This window comes from Halichoeres trimaculatus, unplaced genomic scaffold, assembly GCF_033239565.1.
Source record: "Halichoeres trimaculatus isolate MK-OKI-2021-1 unplaced genomic scaffold, fHalTri1.1 fHalTri1_scaffold_21, whole genome shotgun sequence".
Lineage (NCBI taxonomy): Eukaryota > Metazoa > Chordata > Actinopteri > Labriformes > Labridae > Halichoeres > Halichoeres trimaculatus.
The window spans coordinates 17,255,726-17,273,511 of record NW_027437199.1 but is presented as its reverse complement, the minus strand read 5'-3'; the positions used below and the strand labels follow the sequence as shown (position 1 = coordinate 17,273,511).

General features: G+C 41.3%; 1 protein-coding gene across 10 annotated transcripts in view; it reads left to right on the top strand.

Moving 5' to 3' along the window:
* Positions 1 to 17,786, top strand: part of cacna1c (calcium channel, voltage-dependent, L type, alpha 1C subunit) — a 292,067-nt gene that overhangs the window by 192,773 nt on the left and 81,508 nt on the right. For 4 of the 10 annotated variants that reach the window (XM_074697813.1, XM_074697811.1, XM_074697810.1 and 1 more), the window contains exons 8-11: positions 2,276 to 2,379; positions 8,662 to 8,749; positions 10,789 to 10,873; positions 17,634 to 17,693. In XM_074697813.1, the coding sequence (XP_074553914.1) occupies positions 2,276 to 2,379; positions 8,662 to 8,749; positions 10,789 to 10,873; positions 17,634 to 17,693 (337 nt within the window). Of the gene's footprint in view, positions 1 to 2,275; positions 2,380 to 4,003; positions 4,108 to 8,661; positions 8,750 to 10,788; positions 10,874 to 17,633; positions 17,694 to 17,786 lie in introns of all 10 variants that reach the window. The other 6 variants (XM_074697809.1, XM_074697814.1, XM_074697815.1 and 3 more) reach the window with 2 other exon arrangements.

Below are 17,786 nucleotides of genomic sequence, written 5' to 3'. Positions count from 1 at the left end.
AACTTCCCCTCCCTCAGCTGTTAGCCATAAGCACGCCTCAGCCCCAGCCAGTTAAATAGATCAATAGATCAGTCTGTGATGTTAATCATCGGTTGGAAGGTTCAATCAAACTCTCATACCTCCGATCCTGAGAGAGGACTGAGAAGCATGATGTGACTTATAGATGATAATTCTGCTGATTTCTAGGTAACATGTTGCCAAGCATTTAAAGTAACAAATCTAATCACTGTTTCTACACTTGAAGCTCTCGAGTCATCACTTTTCAACATGATTTTTGCATTAACTGTGATATAATTAGGGTTGCATTATTCAGGGAATTTTCAATGTTAAAAACTTTTATCTGGACTTTTCAGAAATTATTGAGAGTTAACAGGAATTTACAGGAATTTATATCAACTGCATTTATCAGGTCATATAAAAGTATTAATATTGAACATTTTGGGGGAGGGGTTAAGCAGACATGCATGCAAACATGTCTAATGCAATATTCTAAATGGCATTATAAATGACTTTTCAGGGATTTTTTTTTTAAATTTCCCCTAACTGAATCTAACTGGGATGAATATAGGCTTAAATATTTGTCATAAGTCAACAGATATGCAAATATGCCCGATACAACTTTTATAAACAACACTTATCAGTTTTTTTTATAATTTCTATTTAAAGAGCAACAAAAACCATGAATGTTGAAAAATGAAAGATTCAGATATTTACAACAGTCAAGACATATTCCTTATGTCCTCTCAGCACTCCAAAATAAGTCCCATTTGAAACATAGTGGTTGATGATGATGATGATGATAATGATGATAATGATGTTCCAATGTGCATTCAAGTTGATAATAATACAGAAAAAAAGAAAACAAACTTCAAAGCCAAAATTGTACAAGTTTGTACAATAAAATAAAATAAAATAAAAATAAAGAAAAAAATACAGAAAAATATAAATACAAATATATAATGTAAAAATAATTAAAATAATGAAATCTTATTAAAAATAATAATAATTTAAATTGATTGCAAAAAACCCCCCAAAATTTCCAATATTCCCAAGCAAAAACTACCATTTATGTTATAAATATATTTGAATATTATCAGAAAACTTTCCTGAATTTTACCAGAAATTTTCCACTGCTTAACTACTCTAGATACAATAATGCAAAATAAAATAAAGTAGTGCTTCTTGTGATTTCAGAAAGAGATAAAAGTACAGTACATAGAATTCTGTGTGTGTGTGTGTGTGTGTGTGTGTGTGTGTGTGTGTGTGTGTGTGTGTGTGTGTGTGTGTGTGTGTGTGTGTGTGTGTGTTTGTGTGAGAGAGACAGAAATGTTTGCTTACAAGCTCTCCACCCCTCCTGCAACTTTCCTGTCTGCAGCACCAAACCAAAACTCGCTCCTTTCTGCAGTAACTCATGTGCATGTTTATCTAACTGTCCTTATAATTAATGGGAACTTAATTCAAATCACCATTTAGAAAACCACAGGCCTCATATTTTCTGATTATAAATTAATGGTATTGAAGATCCACTGCTGCCGTAGCAAATGAACCCTCCATCTTTTTCTCTCCTCCTCCATTTTCCTCCCTTTTTAGTACCTTTGATGTCCAGGGGTGTCCAAGTTAAAGCGACAGCTCATTAATTAAAAGAACTAGTCTTAAAATCTGCGGTAAATCTTTCTCAAAGAGGGTTTCTTTTTTAGCTCAGGGATTAGATTTATATACCGGTTAATCTTGTGACACTTCTGGACTCTTAACCACTCAAACAACACTTAGCTCATGTTCCTGCTGTTGAAAATCCTGATTTTTTTGCATCAATTCTGTAAATTCCTCTGAACAGAACATGATTTGTTTATAGAATGAGATCAGGCTCCAGTAGAGATCTCTTCGGGGATAGTGTAGCCGTATTTACATACTGTTTGAATAAGAGCTTACATTTGTTAATGAGTAAAGTGTCATTTAGCGTGATTTTAATTGTAGCACTTCAATCACCTGCTCTCCACCAGGCAGACAAAAGGCTTTACACACACACAGTCCCTCCGTCTGCCTCTCCTGCTTTGCTCTGTTCTGTTTAACATGCACTGCTCTCTTCTTCTTTCCTTTCCTTCACTTTGTAACACAGTGTTTTTGTCCTTCACCTCTCTTTCCCCCTCTGATTCAATTCTTTACTCCGTGTCAATTTTCCTCAACCCTTCCTTCTACCTTCTCTTATCTTCCCCTCTCCCTGTTAATCCCCCTCCTCTTCCTCCTCTTCCTCTCCTCTTCCTCTTCTGTCTCTCAGATGCAGGATGCTATGGGTTATGAGCTGCCGTGGGTCTATTTTGTCTCTCTCGTCATCTTCGGCTCCTTTTTCGTTCTCAATCTCGTTCTGGGTGTGTTGAGCGGGTAAGAGGTTGTCATGCGTGTATAGTTGTGTGTGTGTGTGTGTGTGTGTGTGTGGTGTTTGTGATGTGACTGTACAGTGTGTGATGTTTTCTTGTAATAGACGGTGCTACAGCAAGACTCCCTGGACTTTATCTCCATAGAGTGATGTGTTGACCAATTGAAGGGTTGAATTGTCTCCAAAAAGAGCCACATTGACAAAAACGGCTCAAATAAGCATCTGGGGACAGATGGTCAGAGTTTAAGAAGTTTTGCAAAGTAAATAATTCAACGAACGTAAGAGAAGGGCTGAAAAGCACTCTCCAGTGAGTGCTCCAACTGTAAAAGTACAGCTACAGCAGATGTCTTGAAAGTTCATCGTCCTCTCCGCAGTCGAGGAACGACAAGCTGACAATCACTGAACTGAGCAAAATCTCCTCTCTCCGCTTTCTGTTCCACTCAATCAATCCTTTGTCACAAGCCTGAGAGAAACACACACACACTCACACACACACACACACACACTCACACACACACACAGAGTCAGAAATACAGTCTGGGTTGTGCACACAGGAGAAGCAGCGACACGGCCTCAGACTTGCTCTGATGTTCATGCCAGTTGACCTCAAGGGACCACATCCTGTCACAACATGCACACAAACACAGAAACAGACACACACCAACCTCCCAGACTCGCTGTCCTCGATTGTCCACCGCCGCTCCAAACAGAAACCTGAGCACATGAACATTAAGACGTGAGTTGTCTTTTGTCCTGTAGGTATAAACACATGTATCTGCTTTAGAGGCACATGACGTTTGCATGTGTGTGTTCTGGTTTCATGAATGTAGCCTGAGCAGGCCGGTTGGGTGCTGTTTTACCCTGTCTGCCAAGTCACGGTGCTTTAGCACAAGCACCACCCGGCCTGTAGGGACACACTGGGGTATTAATAATTCACCCCTCAGGTCAGACGTGGAGGTTGAACACTAAAAAAAAACTGGCTCTACGGGGAAAACACATTGATGAAAAGAGGTTCTTTTAGGACACGGTGGAGTCTTAGGCTGAATATACATGAATCAAACCACAACTAACTCAAAAAAGAGGGCCTGAAACAGAGAAACCACTGTTACTTCACAACCTTTCAGAAGATGTAACATCAGTGACACCCTCAATTACATCGATTTAATTAAACTGACTTACTCGCTACATTTAATCCATGGGAGTCTTGCTGCGCTGTCTCCACTTTGCTGCAGAATTTGACCAAGTTTTAAAATTGTTGTTGAATTAATAAACCAATTTTTTTTCACAGGGAAAAACAAATGTTAAGCATCTTCACAGAATGCTAGGAGAGGAGCTGTTTTTTTTCTACATGGGTCATCTATCTCCCATTTTCATGGGTTTGCATGTTCATTTAATCATCCTCACAGGGATCCTCCAGGTGCAAATGGTTCCACCTGTTGGGAATCTTCACTAAAGATCCATTTCTTCCCCGTCTCTTGCTTTCCTCCTTGTGTTCTTTCCTCTCATGTGATGTCTTGTTATCCTTCCTTTCCTTACTTCTCTACGTCCCTCTTGTACCATTTGTCCATTCTGTCGCCCCTCCTTCATCTTGTCCGTCCTGCTCCTCTGTGCCTCCGTGTGTCCACCCAGGTGAATGATGCTGTAGGGAACAGGTGGCCCTGGGTCTATTTTGTCACCTTGATCATCATCGGATCCTTCTTTGTGCTTAACTTGGTTCTGGGGGTATTGAGCGGGTAAGGGAGAGGTCAAAGGTCACCTTAGACTAACTCACCTTTCTCTCCTTCATGCTGTCAGAAGCTTTTCTTTTTGCTTGCTTTCCTGATCTAGCCAGCCATGTTCAGGAATGTGTGCGGTCACATTCAAATGTATTTGTCGATGATTCAGTCTTCTGAGGTTAAATGGAAGAAAGGCATGTAGAGCTGCAGAGCTACCGAAGAGTGAAATGAGAGGCATGTGCACTTATTGCACTGAAGCTGACTGTAGAGAAACTTTGTGAACCAGTATCTGGTTTTAACAGCCAAATCACACCAGAGCAGTCTCTGCTCCAGATCTGACAGGCCTCAGCTGAAGTTAATGTAAACTCACACTGGCTCCAACTTTTTAATTTCTGTTGCTGTTTAGCCTTGTCTCAGTTACCCAGTGCAGAGCTAAAACCACACGATAATATCCAGTTCACTTTCAAAATAATAGAAATTGTGTTGAAAACTACAGAAGAGGATTAGGGCCACTAAAAAAAAACGATACGCCCAATTTTTTTATTACTTTTTTTTTCAAAGAAGTAGTTGGAATCCCCCGGTTAAAGTCAGAATCCTGGAATTTAAGAAACTGACTTTGATCCTAGATTTCTATTTTTATTTTTTATTTTTTTAATTCTGGGGTTAAAATCGGAATTCTAAGATTTAAGTAAAAATTTTGAATTCTGAGAAAAAGTCGGAATTCTGACTTTAATCTAAGAATTCTGACACAAAGGCAATTTTTTAAACTATTTTTTCAAAGATAAAGTCAAAATCTTGAAATTAAAGTCAGAATTCTTTTTTTTTTCCCTCAGAATTTAGAGAGAAAAGTCAGAATTCTGGGATTAAAGTAAGAATTCTGACTTTAATCAAAGAAAAAAGGCAGAATTCAGACTTATCTTAGAATTCCAACCTTTTTTTTCAGATTTCTGAGATTAAAGCTGGAATTCTCAGATTAGAGTCAGAACTCTGAATTCTAAAAAAAAAAAATCAGAATTCTGAGATTACATTACAATATTAAGAAAAAAGTCAGAATTCTAACTTTATGCTCAGAGTTCTGTTTTTTTTATTTTTTTAACAGAAAAATAGTTTTAAAAAAGTTTTTTTTTTTTTTTGGCCCTAATCCTCTCCCATAGACACCAGATTTACAGTAACAACAAGCAATCACTATGAGCATAGCCAGGCCAGAAGTCGGTTTGAGGTCTTAATGCCCAACATGACTGAAAGAAGCTCGAGTCAGCTGGGGAACTCCTTGGTTTAATGACTCAAGCTGTTGGGAGGTATCACTGATGTGGGTTAGGGTTAGGGTTAGGACTGAGGGTTAGGGTTAGGACTGAAAATGTAACTGCTGTGAGTTGATGACAGAAGCACCAAGTCATAATGGAATGGACACAGGTCTGGTGTGAGTCAACACTTCAGCCCAACAGACCAGAATGCTCAGCCTTTCAGATCTTCAGGTTATACTCTCTCCTCATGGTGATATCTAAAAGTATGTCCAAAACTTACCAGTGTTTCTCCTGTAAAACAGCACAATTACCTCCGTAAATGCAGCTCTCAGCACTGCCGGGATGATCCTCACTGTAAACAAAGCAAATAAAGCTTGTTGTATCAGTGCAGGCTCCCAGCAGACAGAATCATTAAAGGAAATGAGAGCCCTGTTTAGAAAGAACAGTAACGATCGCGACACATGAGAGTGATTGAGAGCCTCCTCGAGAAAAGTGAACAAGACTTTCCTCTCATGCTCCATGTGGAACAGGTTAAGAGGTGTGAAGTGTTTCACCCCTGACTGACTGACCACAGTCCCGCTCTTAATACCCACAGTGATGTGACAGCAGCGGCATTATGGGAAAAAGAAAAGGAGTCTATCTGGTTCAAACAGCTTTGGGGGGGTTTGACTGTCTGACACTTTGTCTGACTTCTGACTAATGATGCTGTCAACACACTTCACAGCCTGACCTTTTACCAACTGCTTCCTCCGTGCAGTGTGTGTGAGACTTAGATTGGCGTTGTAAGTAATGGCTGATCAGATGGCTGAGGGCGATGGACGTAGTGACAGAAGCATCAGGTCTGACTGTTTGGATTTGGTGTAGCATGGAGGAGAAAATGCGAAAGGAAGAAACAGATGAGAGGGCGAGGAAGGGAAACGACAGACTGCGGTCACACTGTTAAAACACACGTGTTTCATGCACATGTTGCCACACACAAGACAAATCAATAGGATCGGGTCTCTCAATGATCTGACAAGCAAGACAATAGCTGTTTGTCCTAATGCTCAATGATTGGTCCTTTGTGTGTGTCACTGTGAGTGTGTGTCTGTAGTTGTAATCATTCCTTATGCTTACACACACTTGCTATTCTTTTCCAGCTCATAGACTCACTGTAATAATAATCAATAAGGGAAAAATGGAAACCTTTACAGTTTCATCATGAAACCTTGTCTTGCCCTTCAGGAAAAAATGAAACTAATCATAACACTCATAAAGGATCAATACCACTAATATTCAGATTAGCATCTAGATCAAGCTGCTCCCTGAGCGTGTAAGAAAACCCACGTTTAACAACTTTTTAAGGTCAATTTGTACAGTTAATTTTATTACATGGTTAATAATTAAACAGGAGCTATATGGAAGATCCTCAAACTTAAATCGTTTATTACTTTAACCCTAATTAAATATATTAACCTACAGTGAGAACACATCATTTCTTTTAACTGCAGATGTGCCTAAAGCCTTCTGCTCCTTTCAGCTCTCACACAAACAAACTGATTATTCCCACCTGCGACTCCAACCTGACTTTGACCTTCTTCAAGTGCAGCGTTTAATCAAATCTACCTTAATACTTTCTTTCATCCTGACATCTTGAAGTTATTTCACCAGATTTCATCATCATATTTCAATATTACACTCTCTGCAAACATTCAGTTCTGTTAAATTAATTTTGTTTTTGTCCTTCGTTCAGCTCAACCTCAAAACCCCAGGTCTTTGGAAAAAGTTGCAATCAGACTGTATTGTTAAAACTGTTATACTATCAATACTGCCATTAAAGTGGCCATGTGTTGATCTTATTTCATTTTTTAATATTCACTCTGCAAGGCTCTATAGTTTCTTTGGATAATTTACCAATCCTTGGTATGTGAGGAAGTCGTCAGTTCAGCCTTTTGCTGACGTAGGTTTCTTTGACTCCCACTTCTGAGGAAGACCTCTGTCTTTTAAATGGCAAACTCCCAGGAACCTTGGGAATGTGAGCCATCTTTATTCTCCGTTCTATGTACCTGGAAACCCTTAACATATGACAATATTAGGAGTCTTATGACGTCATGATGTCATAAAATGTCTGAGGTGGCAAAGACAGTCCCATAGCAGGAATATAAAGTATCAAAGAAAAATAAACCCACCTTTAAACATAACTCTTTAAAACATAACATCATAACACCAGCATTTCCATTTTACAAGTCTCTTTAAATTACCGTAACTCCTGTACAATTTGGGCTAACAAGAAAATCTTCCTGAAAGAAGGAAAGATAAGCTTTACAGGATTATTTAGTGTATCATGGTACTGCATTGGAACTCTCGTGCAAACACATTTCAATCAAAGGCAATAAATGATGCAAGCTGTTCTCATTACCATAACTCTTCAAATATTTGGGCAAGCGAAAAAATTCAAACAGCTCCTAGAAGAAGAGAAAACTAACTTTCCAGGCATGATCGTAGTCCAGGTATCCTGTATGATACTTGAATGACTTAATCTATATTTATCATCATCTGTAGCAGTTTTGTCAGAAATCTGATAAATTAATGCCTCTACATCTGCATTGACAACAATGAGAAAGCAGACAAGAGGTGAGGATCTGAGTGATGCAGGGTGACCGTGGTGTGGCGCAGCTTCTCCTCTGTTTTGACAGAAGCTAGCTGAGGTGGCACAGCTGGTGATGGGTGCCCTCTCTGCTTCTCCCTCTGGGCTTGTACCGGCACACCGCAGCTGGGAAAAGACCCAGAACACACTTTAGGGAGCAGGGCTCAGGCTTTAGGGCTGTTCCACTGGGACAGCTTCAGTTTTATGAAACAAATGTGAGAGTACACTGTTGCACACCTTGGGACTGAATGCTACCCAAAGCAAACAGATAAAATGTAATCGCTGCTCCTCTCTGGCTCAGTCAGGCAGGGTGTTACACTTCACATCCCCACCGCGCAGGCACCAGGTTTAATAGCAGTGTAACCATGTTTACCAACACAGACACAGGACTGAGTTGAACTGTATCTCCGCGTTGGCTGCTTTTTAATGAAATGGATTGTTTGTGATGTGAATCCAGCTCCAGTGTTTCTGTTTGGATGTTCTGTCATTCATATTTGCATACTAACACCTTTTTTCTTGGCAGATTTCTCCTTTCCTGATTTGTTTTTTTTTTCTCTTCAGCAGGTTTTCCTCCTTGCTGTTTTGAAGAAGTGTTCTGAATAACTGCACAAGTTAATTTCAGTCAAGATTTTCAGATTTCTTTCCCCTTCTTTCCCCTCATCTTTCTACCCCCATCTCTCTATCTTCTTCTCCTCTTCTCAGAGAGTTTTCCAAGGAGAGAGAAAAAGCAAAAGCACGAGGTGACTTCCAGAAACTCAGAGAAAAACAGCAGCTGGAGGAAGACCTCAAGGTAAGCTGTTCTGTCTCTGTGCATGGTTAATAGAGGCTCCGTCTGAGAGATGTAACAGTCTTCACCTGTCACTAAAACTCACTGTAACTGTCAGGCTTCCTCAGTTCCCCATCTGGCTCTAAAACATCGAACAGTTTCTTTATTTAGCCGATTAATTAAAGCAAGGCCAAGATATCTTCTAGGTGCTCATTCATGAAGTTTTCTCTCTTTCTTTCTGTTGACAAAACTCAGAACGACACAGGGTTTGGTATTTCTCCTGGGTAGTGGCAGCATGCTGAGGTTTGATCAGAGTCCAGCAAAGTTCCCCTGAAAGCTGCCACCTGTCACTCTGTGGAGCTAGCACCCGTGTCACCAAGCTCTCCCACTCTGTCAGCAGTCACCACCTGAGCTTACAACCGGGGTTTAACGTGGAGCCTGGTGACAATCACATCATTCATTCTGGTGTACTGCTCTAGGTCCACTCCTCTCTGATTCACAGTCTCTACTTCTTCAACAAGGCCCAGAATACTTCTCTGCCACAGGCTGACAGCAGAAACCTCCTCTGCTAGAAAGTCTAGTGACTTAAATGCCCACTTCCTCGACGGACATCGTCCCTCTGGGACTCAGGAATATACACTCACTGGCCCCTTTATTAGGTACACCTTGCTAGTACCAGGTTGGACCCCCTTTTGCCTTCAGGTCTGCCTTAATCCTTTGTGGCATAGATTCAACAAGGTCCTGGAAACATTCCTCAGAGAGTTTGGTCCATATTGACATGACAGCATCACACAGTTGCTGCAGATTTGTTGGCTGAACATCCATGATGAGAATCTCCCGTTCCACCACATCCCAAAGGTGCTCTATTGGATTGAGATCTGGGGACTGTGGAGGACATTTGAGTACAGGGAACTCATTGTCATGTTGAAGAAAGCAGTCTGAGATGATTCCAGCTTTATGACATGGAGCGTTATCCTGCTGGAAGTAGCCATCAGAAGATGGGTACACTGTGCTCATAAAAGGATGGACATGGTCAGCAACAATACTCAGGTAGGCTGTGGACTTTAAACCATGCTCAGTCGGTACTAAGGGGCCCAAAGTGAGCCAAGAAAATATCCCCCACACCATTACACCAGCAGCAGCAGCCTGAACCGTTGATACAAGGCAGGATGGATCCATGCTTTCATGTTGTTGACACCAAATTCTGACCCTACCATCTGAATGTGGAGCAGAAATCCAGACTCATCAGACCAGGCAACGTTTTTCCAATCTTCTATTGTCCAGTTTTGGTGTTGCTGTGTGAATTGTAGCCTCAGTTTCCTGTTCTTAGCTGACAGGAGGGTCACCCGGTGTGGTCTTCTGCTGCTGTAGACCATCTGCCTCAAGGTTGGACGTGTTGTGCGTTCAGAGATGCTCTTCTGCAGACCTCGGTTGTAACCAGTGGTTATTTGAGTTACTGTTGCCTTTCTATCAGCTCCACCCAGTCTGTCCATTCTCCTCTGACCTCTGGCATCAACAAGGCATTTTGGCCCACAGAACTGCTGCTCACTGGATATTTTCTCTTTTTGAGACCGTTCTCTGTAAACCCTAGAGATGGTTGTGGGTTAAAATTCCAGTAGAACAGCAGTTTCTGAAATACTCAGACCAGCCAGTCTGGCATCAACAACAATGCCACGTTTAAAGTCCCTTAAATCACCTTTCTTCCCCATTCTGATGCTCGGTTTGAACTGCTGCAGATCGTCTAGGCCATGTCTACATGCCTAAATGCATTGAGTTGCTGCCATGTGATTGGCTGATTAGAAATTTGGACAGGTGAGCCTAATTAAGTGACTGGTGAGTGTACATAGGTACGGCTAGCAGTTTAAAGTGCTGTCTGCTAGCATGGTCAGACATTACCCGAGTGGTTGGAAACTGGTTGGAAACTAGCTCCAAATCCAAAACCAAATGCCAAGCACCAAATACCACAAAATCACTACACAGTCTGACCAGAATTTCATCAGTCATATTAAAGTCTTAAATCCAGATATGGGAGTTACTAAATGCATATATCTGTATGATTACAGGGCTACTTAGACTGGATCACTCAGGCTGAGGACATTGACCCCGAGAATGAAGAGGAGGGCATGGACGATGACAAACCTCGAAACCGTAAGTACAAAAATGTGTGACCTTAAAACACAGACTGATGGGTTGTTTTGTAGTTTGATGACAATCTCTTGTATCTAGATTTTTTTTGTGCACAGTAGCATCTCCTATTCCCAGCCAGACTCTGTGTAAGAACAGTTGTAGTAAGAGTGTCAGGGTCTTCTACTTTTCCTTGTTGGTCTTTTTGAGGGGCATTTTTGAATTTGATCAGAGGGGAGACACAAAGTGACAGCAGAGGAGAGGGCAAAACATCCAGAAATTAAAGCCTGTGTATTTAGGTTTAAGTCTCAGAGTAAGGGGTCCTGATGTGCCTGGTGTGACTGCAGCTCAACGGTGTGCATGTGGAGTGCTCATGTTTGTGTGAAATCCAGCGTCAGTAGAAAAGTCGTGTCGCCATCATGGCCTGTGCCTCAAAGTCACTGACTACGACTGACTGACAGATTGACTGACTGACTGGCAGACAGAAACAATGTGTGTATCAGCCCCCTGCTTCGCCCGAGATCTCTCCTGAGAGTGGAAACCTGTTCGGATACTGGTTGAATGTGTCAGACTGCAGCTAATAGCCTCTAGGTACACACAATCACTCACAGAGCGCTAACACACACATTGGTGGTGTAAACCCTAAGGAATGTGTGCGCACTTGAGCTCTGACAGAAATTAACACACACAAATTAGCACCCTGTCTCCTGCCAAAACACCTCCAGAGAGAAAGGCAGCCACACAAAAAACAAGCCTGGACTCAGCTACTCTTTCTGGGGAGGTGGAGTAGAGCGCTGGCCTCCTTTGACTTCTTTGGAGGTTTGATCTCAGAGCGGATGAACAGAACTGAAGAAAGGCGTGGTGAGAAAGAGGGAGACAGGGATTTGATGAAAACTTTTCCACTTCTATTTCTGTGCTTGAGCTGTTCAGTATGTGCCGTCTGGACTGTGAAATATTTTGTAAAGGCTCGGAGCTCGGCTTTCTCACATTGAAAATGAATGAATGAATGAATGAATGATGCAGACTAAATATGCCGAGGCAGGAGCATGCATTCTGCATACAGCCTGCTCATCCTCTACAAAGCACTTTGGCTCGTTCAAAGGAACACTAATGACTGCCAAGGGAAGAAGATAGAGACAGAGGGAGAACAGGGTTATCTAATCTTTTAGCGAATCTCAGGAAATTCACACGGTCAAATGAGCAATAACCCAATTTACATGAAAAGAAGGCACAACACCCCTGTGCCTAATCTGTAACCTTCACTTGATTTTACCTGTTAGCATTTTGCTCCCCTGGGCCAATCAGTGTGGCAAAACACATCAGCTCGTCCTGAGATATTGGCATATAAACAAAAAAACAAATACAGTAGGTGGCCCTGGATTGAGCCAGTTTGGTAAAATGTCACATCAGGATGTTAAGATTGTTCCTTCTTGTATTTATTACACATTTTTTGTCACCAATGTCAAACCAAGGGGCAACATCCAGAGAAATTAAGCCTATGTGGAAGTGCTAAAAGTTGCTGTTCATTAAAATATCCGCTTGAGGCTGGCTGCAGAAAGACTAGAAGTTACGTACACACCCAGCCATAAAAACAGACTTTATGGCATTGAAAAGCAAATTTGCAGCCTGGTTCAAAAAAACAATTTCGGTCTGAAACGCTGTGTTCACTATTGACACACACTGCACAGTGAGTGCAGTGTGTGTCACAGTGTCACTATAAACCATGACTACATACATATCAATCACACTGCAGCATTACCAGCAATTTCACATCATTCAGATGCTCATAAAATGAGAAAAAGTAAAGAAAGCAAACATCAGCATTAAGCATAAAAGTTTCAGATAACAGATAAGAAGTCAACCGACAGAACAAGAGCTAACATGCTAATCGTTAGCGCTAATCGCTAACCGCTAGCGCTAGCATGCTAATCGCTAGCGCTAGTCGCTAACCGGCAGCACTTATTGCTAACCGCCAGCACTAACTGCTAATCGCTGGCGCGCTAACCACTAATGATCAGTTTAAACGTGCCAGACCCTTCTAAACAGTGTAGGTTACACACACAATACACATACACTGCAAAAACTGAAATCTCATCAAGTGTTTTTGTCTAATTTTCAGTAGAAAATTCCTTTTTAGACTCAATATGAGCCAAATTCACATGACCAATCCAGAAGAATGTCTTGTTTAGTTATTTAAAGTTATTTAAGGACAAAAATGAGGTCTGAATTGCTCGTAACCAGTAAAAAAATCTGCCAATGCAATGGAGCGCCCCACACACTACGGGATTTCTAGTCACGATATTAAACATGTTTATTAAGATCTTTTTTTCTGGGGCTTTCCGAGCTGCTCCAACCAGACAAAATCCCTCTAAACCTTAACACACCCGACACCACAGGAAAATCACACTTGGTGTCATTTGCAGACATCAGACAATCGGGCCTTTGCTGGCTTTGACCGTAAGGAGAAGATTGGGACAAAAATTAGCCCCAGTATCCTGTAGTGTGAATCCACCTTAAAATGCTTTCGTTCATGTAAAGAAAAGACTGATCAGTGCTTGTCTGCTCTGAACAGAAGCCTGTTTTTCACTCCAATAAAACAAATCATCCACAGGAATAACCCGTGAAATATTCAAGCAGTTGGTAACTGTTATGTACTAGATGTAGCTCATTGCTTTTACATCATGTGATAACCCGGGCCATTAGATGTAAATGATCCGTTAAAATGATTTATCCATATGGTTAAAAGTTAAAATCGAGACATCAATCATCCTTGTTTGCCAAGACAGAGAATGAAGTCACTTACACTCTCACTGCTCTGCCTCCTCCTCTCCTCTTCTCGCTGGATGAATGGACGGATGGATGGATGGATGGATGGATGGATGGATGGATGGATGGATGGATGGATGGATGGATGGATGGATGGATGGATGAATCCTCCACTGGGAAGATGAATGAGGGCAGTTTGTCCCTGCTGCCCAGGACTCTTTACATAGACTGGTTCACACACATACAAATGTCCTGGGAAGGAATAGAAACTTGCAGAGATAAAAGGAGTGCAGACAGATATGAAAGAAGAACATATGTGTCTGTAAGCGTGTCTGAATTTCTGTGGGATTCAAGTCATACTATTGACCACACACTCATAGAGATACCACACACACCTACTGCGTGTGTATCAATCATCCCATGTTTACATGAAGAGCTACAGGGACATAATATTGATGTATGATGTGAACAGTGTGTTCACATGAAGATGGATATTTACAGTGTGTGTGTGAGTGTGTGGAGTTGTTTCAGTGACAGAGAATAGTAGGTGCCATTTACTGTATTGATTCTGACTGTTTTTAGCATCAGCCTGAATGAGCGAGCATTTGTCAACAGCCTCTGAAACACACATGCACGTGTTCATGCACACACTCTGAAATGTGGCAATACACCTTGAGTTTATTCTTTATTTATTAATTAGCCCACAAATCCTCTGCTCATTAGTGTTTTTTTCAGTGACAGAGGCATTCTGTGTGTGTGTTCTGCGTGCGTGCTCTCACCCTCTGCTATCTTGTTGGAGCATGCTGTTGTCTTGTTTTGGCATCCTGCCACCCCTGTGTGTGGTTAAGCCCTCCTGGATGAAGCGACCGGTGAACTGGTTTAGTCATCAGGACGACTCTCGGTGGGGACAGCGTAGGGAAAGCATCAGTGTGGCTCTGTGTCAGGTGTGTGTGATACATGTGTTCCTGCAGTATGTATATTTGGTCGTAAACAGGTTTTTACATTAAACATTCATATTGTGATCGCTTTCGTGTGAGTTAAGGCGGTAAACCTCCATGAATAATACATGAGATCTGAATGGTTTGTGATTGAGATGCTTTCATGAGAGTATGTAGGAGGGTTTATGCTCTGTATCCAGGGAGCCGCATCAGGTAATGGAGGGTGAGCTAGAGCAGTGATTTTAAACCAGTGGGTTAAAGGCCCAAAAGTGGGTTGTGGGCTCTTGCATGGGCAAACACAAACGTGGAGAACAAATTTTGAATTTTTTATTTTGAAGGAGATTTTTTTATGCAGCACAACAGAGTGCCCTCTATTCACTCTCCAGAAGAAGACCCTTAAAGTTTGTTTTAATCAACCTCCAGTCTGAATTTATAAGACAATGCTGAGGTGCTAAAATCTGCGGTTTTTTGAGTGTCTGCTTGAGGCTGGCTGCAGAAATACCAGAAACTACGTACACATAGAGGTGAGGAAATATCGAATATACTCCATATATCACGAGCTGTTGCACATGAGATGTGTGAAATGACGATATCGTGACCATCGAGTACAAATTGTCATGTAAATGTTTTTAGACGTCGGTATGTAACTCTCTTCTGCTGGTGCTTCTGTCACAGCAAGCAGCTCACTCCCCTACCCATCCATCCAGAAAATTCTCCTGGACATGCGTGTTTTTTTGTATCAGGAAGGAAAGGAAAAAAAGTTGCTCACACATCTTGGCAGTCAGTCAAAGGGTTGAATTTCACATTTATATAGTGATTTAGAGGAGAAATCAGGAAATTGAATTGTATATCATGAATTGGGATATAGCTTAGAAATATTGTGATATTGGTTTTAGGCCATATGGTGCAGCCGTACGTACACACCAAGCCAAAATACAGACCTTTATAGCATTAAGAAAAGATATGCTTTAAAAACAGCTCTTAAATACTTTGGTTTAGAAGATATAAAAGATAGATTGTGAATTCATCCAATCAGATGCACAGCTCGGCCCATGTGACTGACAGGTGCTCTTTAGCTGTTAAAGCCTGCTTCTTTTCCGGTATGGCCGCTCTGGATGGTTTGCTTCAAAATTTCAGTTTCAGAAACAGACAGGTGACGTCACGTTTGACTCTTCTCCGCCGAGTCTGGCAGCGCTTTCCCACCAGGAATTGTTCATCACATGGTTATCACGGTGATCTCTGTGTGATAAAACATGTAAATGTCAGTATGTTTAATTCTTTGGACACGAGGAGCTCCTGTGCATCTGCCTGCCTCCGTAGGGAAGTTAAACATTTTTAGAGGTGCGAGGCTGCTTAAATGATGTCATTCGTCCACACAAAGCCGCGTCACATCACTGGATCTGATAGCTTTCAATTCATTTCAATGTGTTAATTCACATCTGCCCAGCTCCATCGCGTCTCTTACCAAACCCTCCTGGTTCAATACACAAAACTTCTATTTCTGCCAGATGCAGGAGCAACAGTTTATCAATTTGCATGGAGCAAACTGAGTAAAACATGGAGTTGTCCAGTGATTTCCTTAATTTGGGGGGGTCGGTGATCGGTCCATCCTTACATATGAAACTGATCTTGTATACCTTTGGGAAGGTCTGACAGCCAGACATTGTTGCTTTTTGCTCTGAGACCTTAAACTTTACACTTGACACTTAAATGGTTTTTTAAGTTAAAACATAAAGATATTATTGTTTTACATGTATTGTTCAATGATTTTCAATTAAATAAGATTGAAATATTAAAGATATATGTTGTCAGTTAGAAAAATAAAAAATAAAAATCGATATCGGCAGGTCAGGTTTTTTTTGAGATCGGTGATTGGCCAGAAAATTGTGATTGGTGTACCCCCAGTTGACTTTCAAAATGAAATAGACTGTGTAGACACCAGGTTGTATTTAATACTTTGATACAAACCAACATTATGAGAGTAGCCAAGCCGGGGTCCAACAGGTTTGAGGTTTTACAGCCCAACGTGAATTAGCAAAATCATTATTGGGTTGGTAAGCCCAGTAACTCCTCAGTCTTGTGTCTCTAGCTGTACGGCAGCCTTCTTTTGTGCTGGACTGAACATGAAACCAGTGTGAGTTTTTAGAGAGCATGCAGTCAACATGTAGTGGAGGTGGGTTTCCAGGTTAAAAACAGTCGTATTCTTCACTTAGCTACACCTCTTTGCTGGTTTCTAGGTTGTTGGAAGGTTAGTTGAAGCCTCAGCTGCTACCTTTGTGCTTCATGATGCCAATAGTTGGCACCACTGAGCCTTAAACTGTACTTTATACAGTCTTTAGTCTATGAGTTGATGGCATAAAAGTCTTCAGTCAGTGTTGAGACTTATTTTCACAGCTATAACCAGCCTATTGTCCGTTTTATGGTGCTAATCACAGAGATGTCTTTTTGTTGGGTGTTGTAAACGCTGCATCCCTGCTTTTTATATTCTGCAATAAATCAGGTATTTTATGGGTTAGCAGATAAGAATCAGCTTTTCTTTGTTTGTTTCCTGTATCTGCTTGCTTTCTGTCATGGTGAATAAGGATGTTTTTCACAATCTTCACACAAGCTAATACAGCTTGAGAGTTATATGATTTCCTCCTGTATGGCAGTCTTTGTGTGTAAGTGTTTGGCCGTGTTTTTTGAATGAACACAGAGAACATCAGTCGTTGTGTCTGAGAGGAAAGAGAATAAGATGGAAACATGCATTGTGGTGTGCATTGCTCTGTGAAAACAACACAGCATCCTGCCTCTGAATGCTGATATCTTCTACCCTCTTGAATATGAATCTGTCCAGAGAATATTTTCTTTCATCCCTCCTCTCTGTCTGCTCTGTAATGAGCCTTTATCACACGAAGAGATAGAAAAGTCCTGTAAGGGTTTTAAAGCTAGGACATACATGTGTTTATTTGTGTGTAAAATTTCAGATTGTGTGCATTCCCACATCTCTGCAGCTGACTGTCAGTGCCCATGTGTATGTATCCTCTTGGTGTGTGTGTATGTGTGTGTTTGTCTTGCTGAGCCATGCTCTCTATCCCCAGGTAAGAGCCAACGTTTTCAGTCCCTGCGTGGAGCCGTGAAGAAAAATGCGGCTTTCCTTCGTAAGGCGTGTGCGTCTGTCTGCATGGTCCAACAGTAGTTAAAGATTTACTGGAAACACTTTTCTAGACATGCAAGTGGACTGCCCCTTCTCC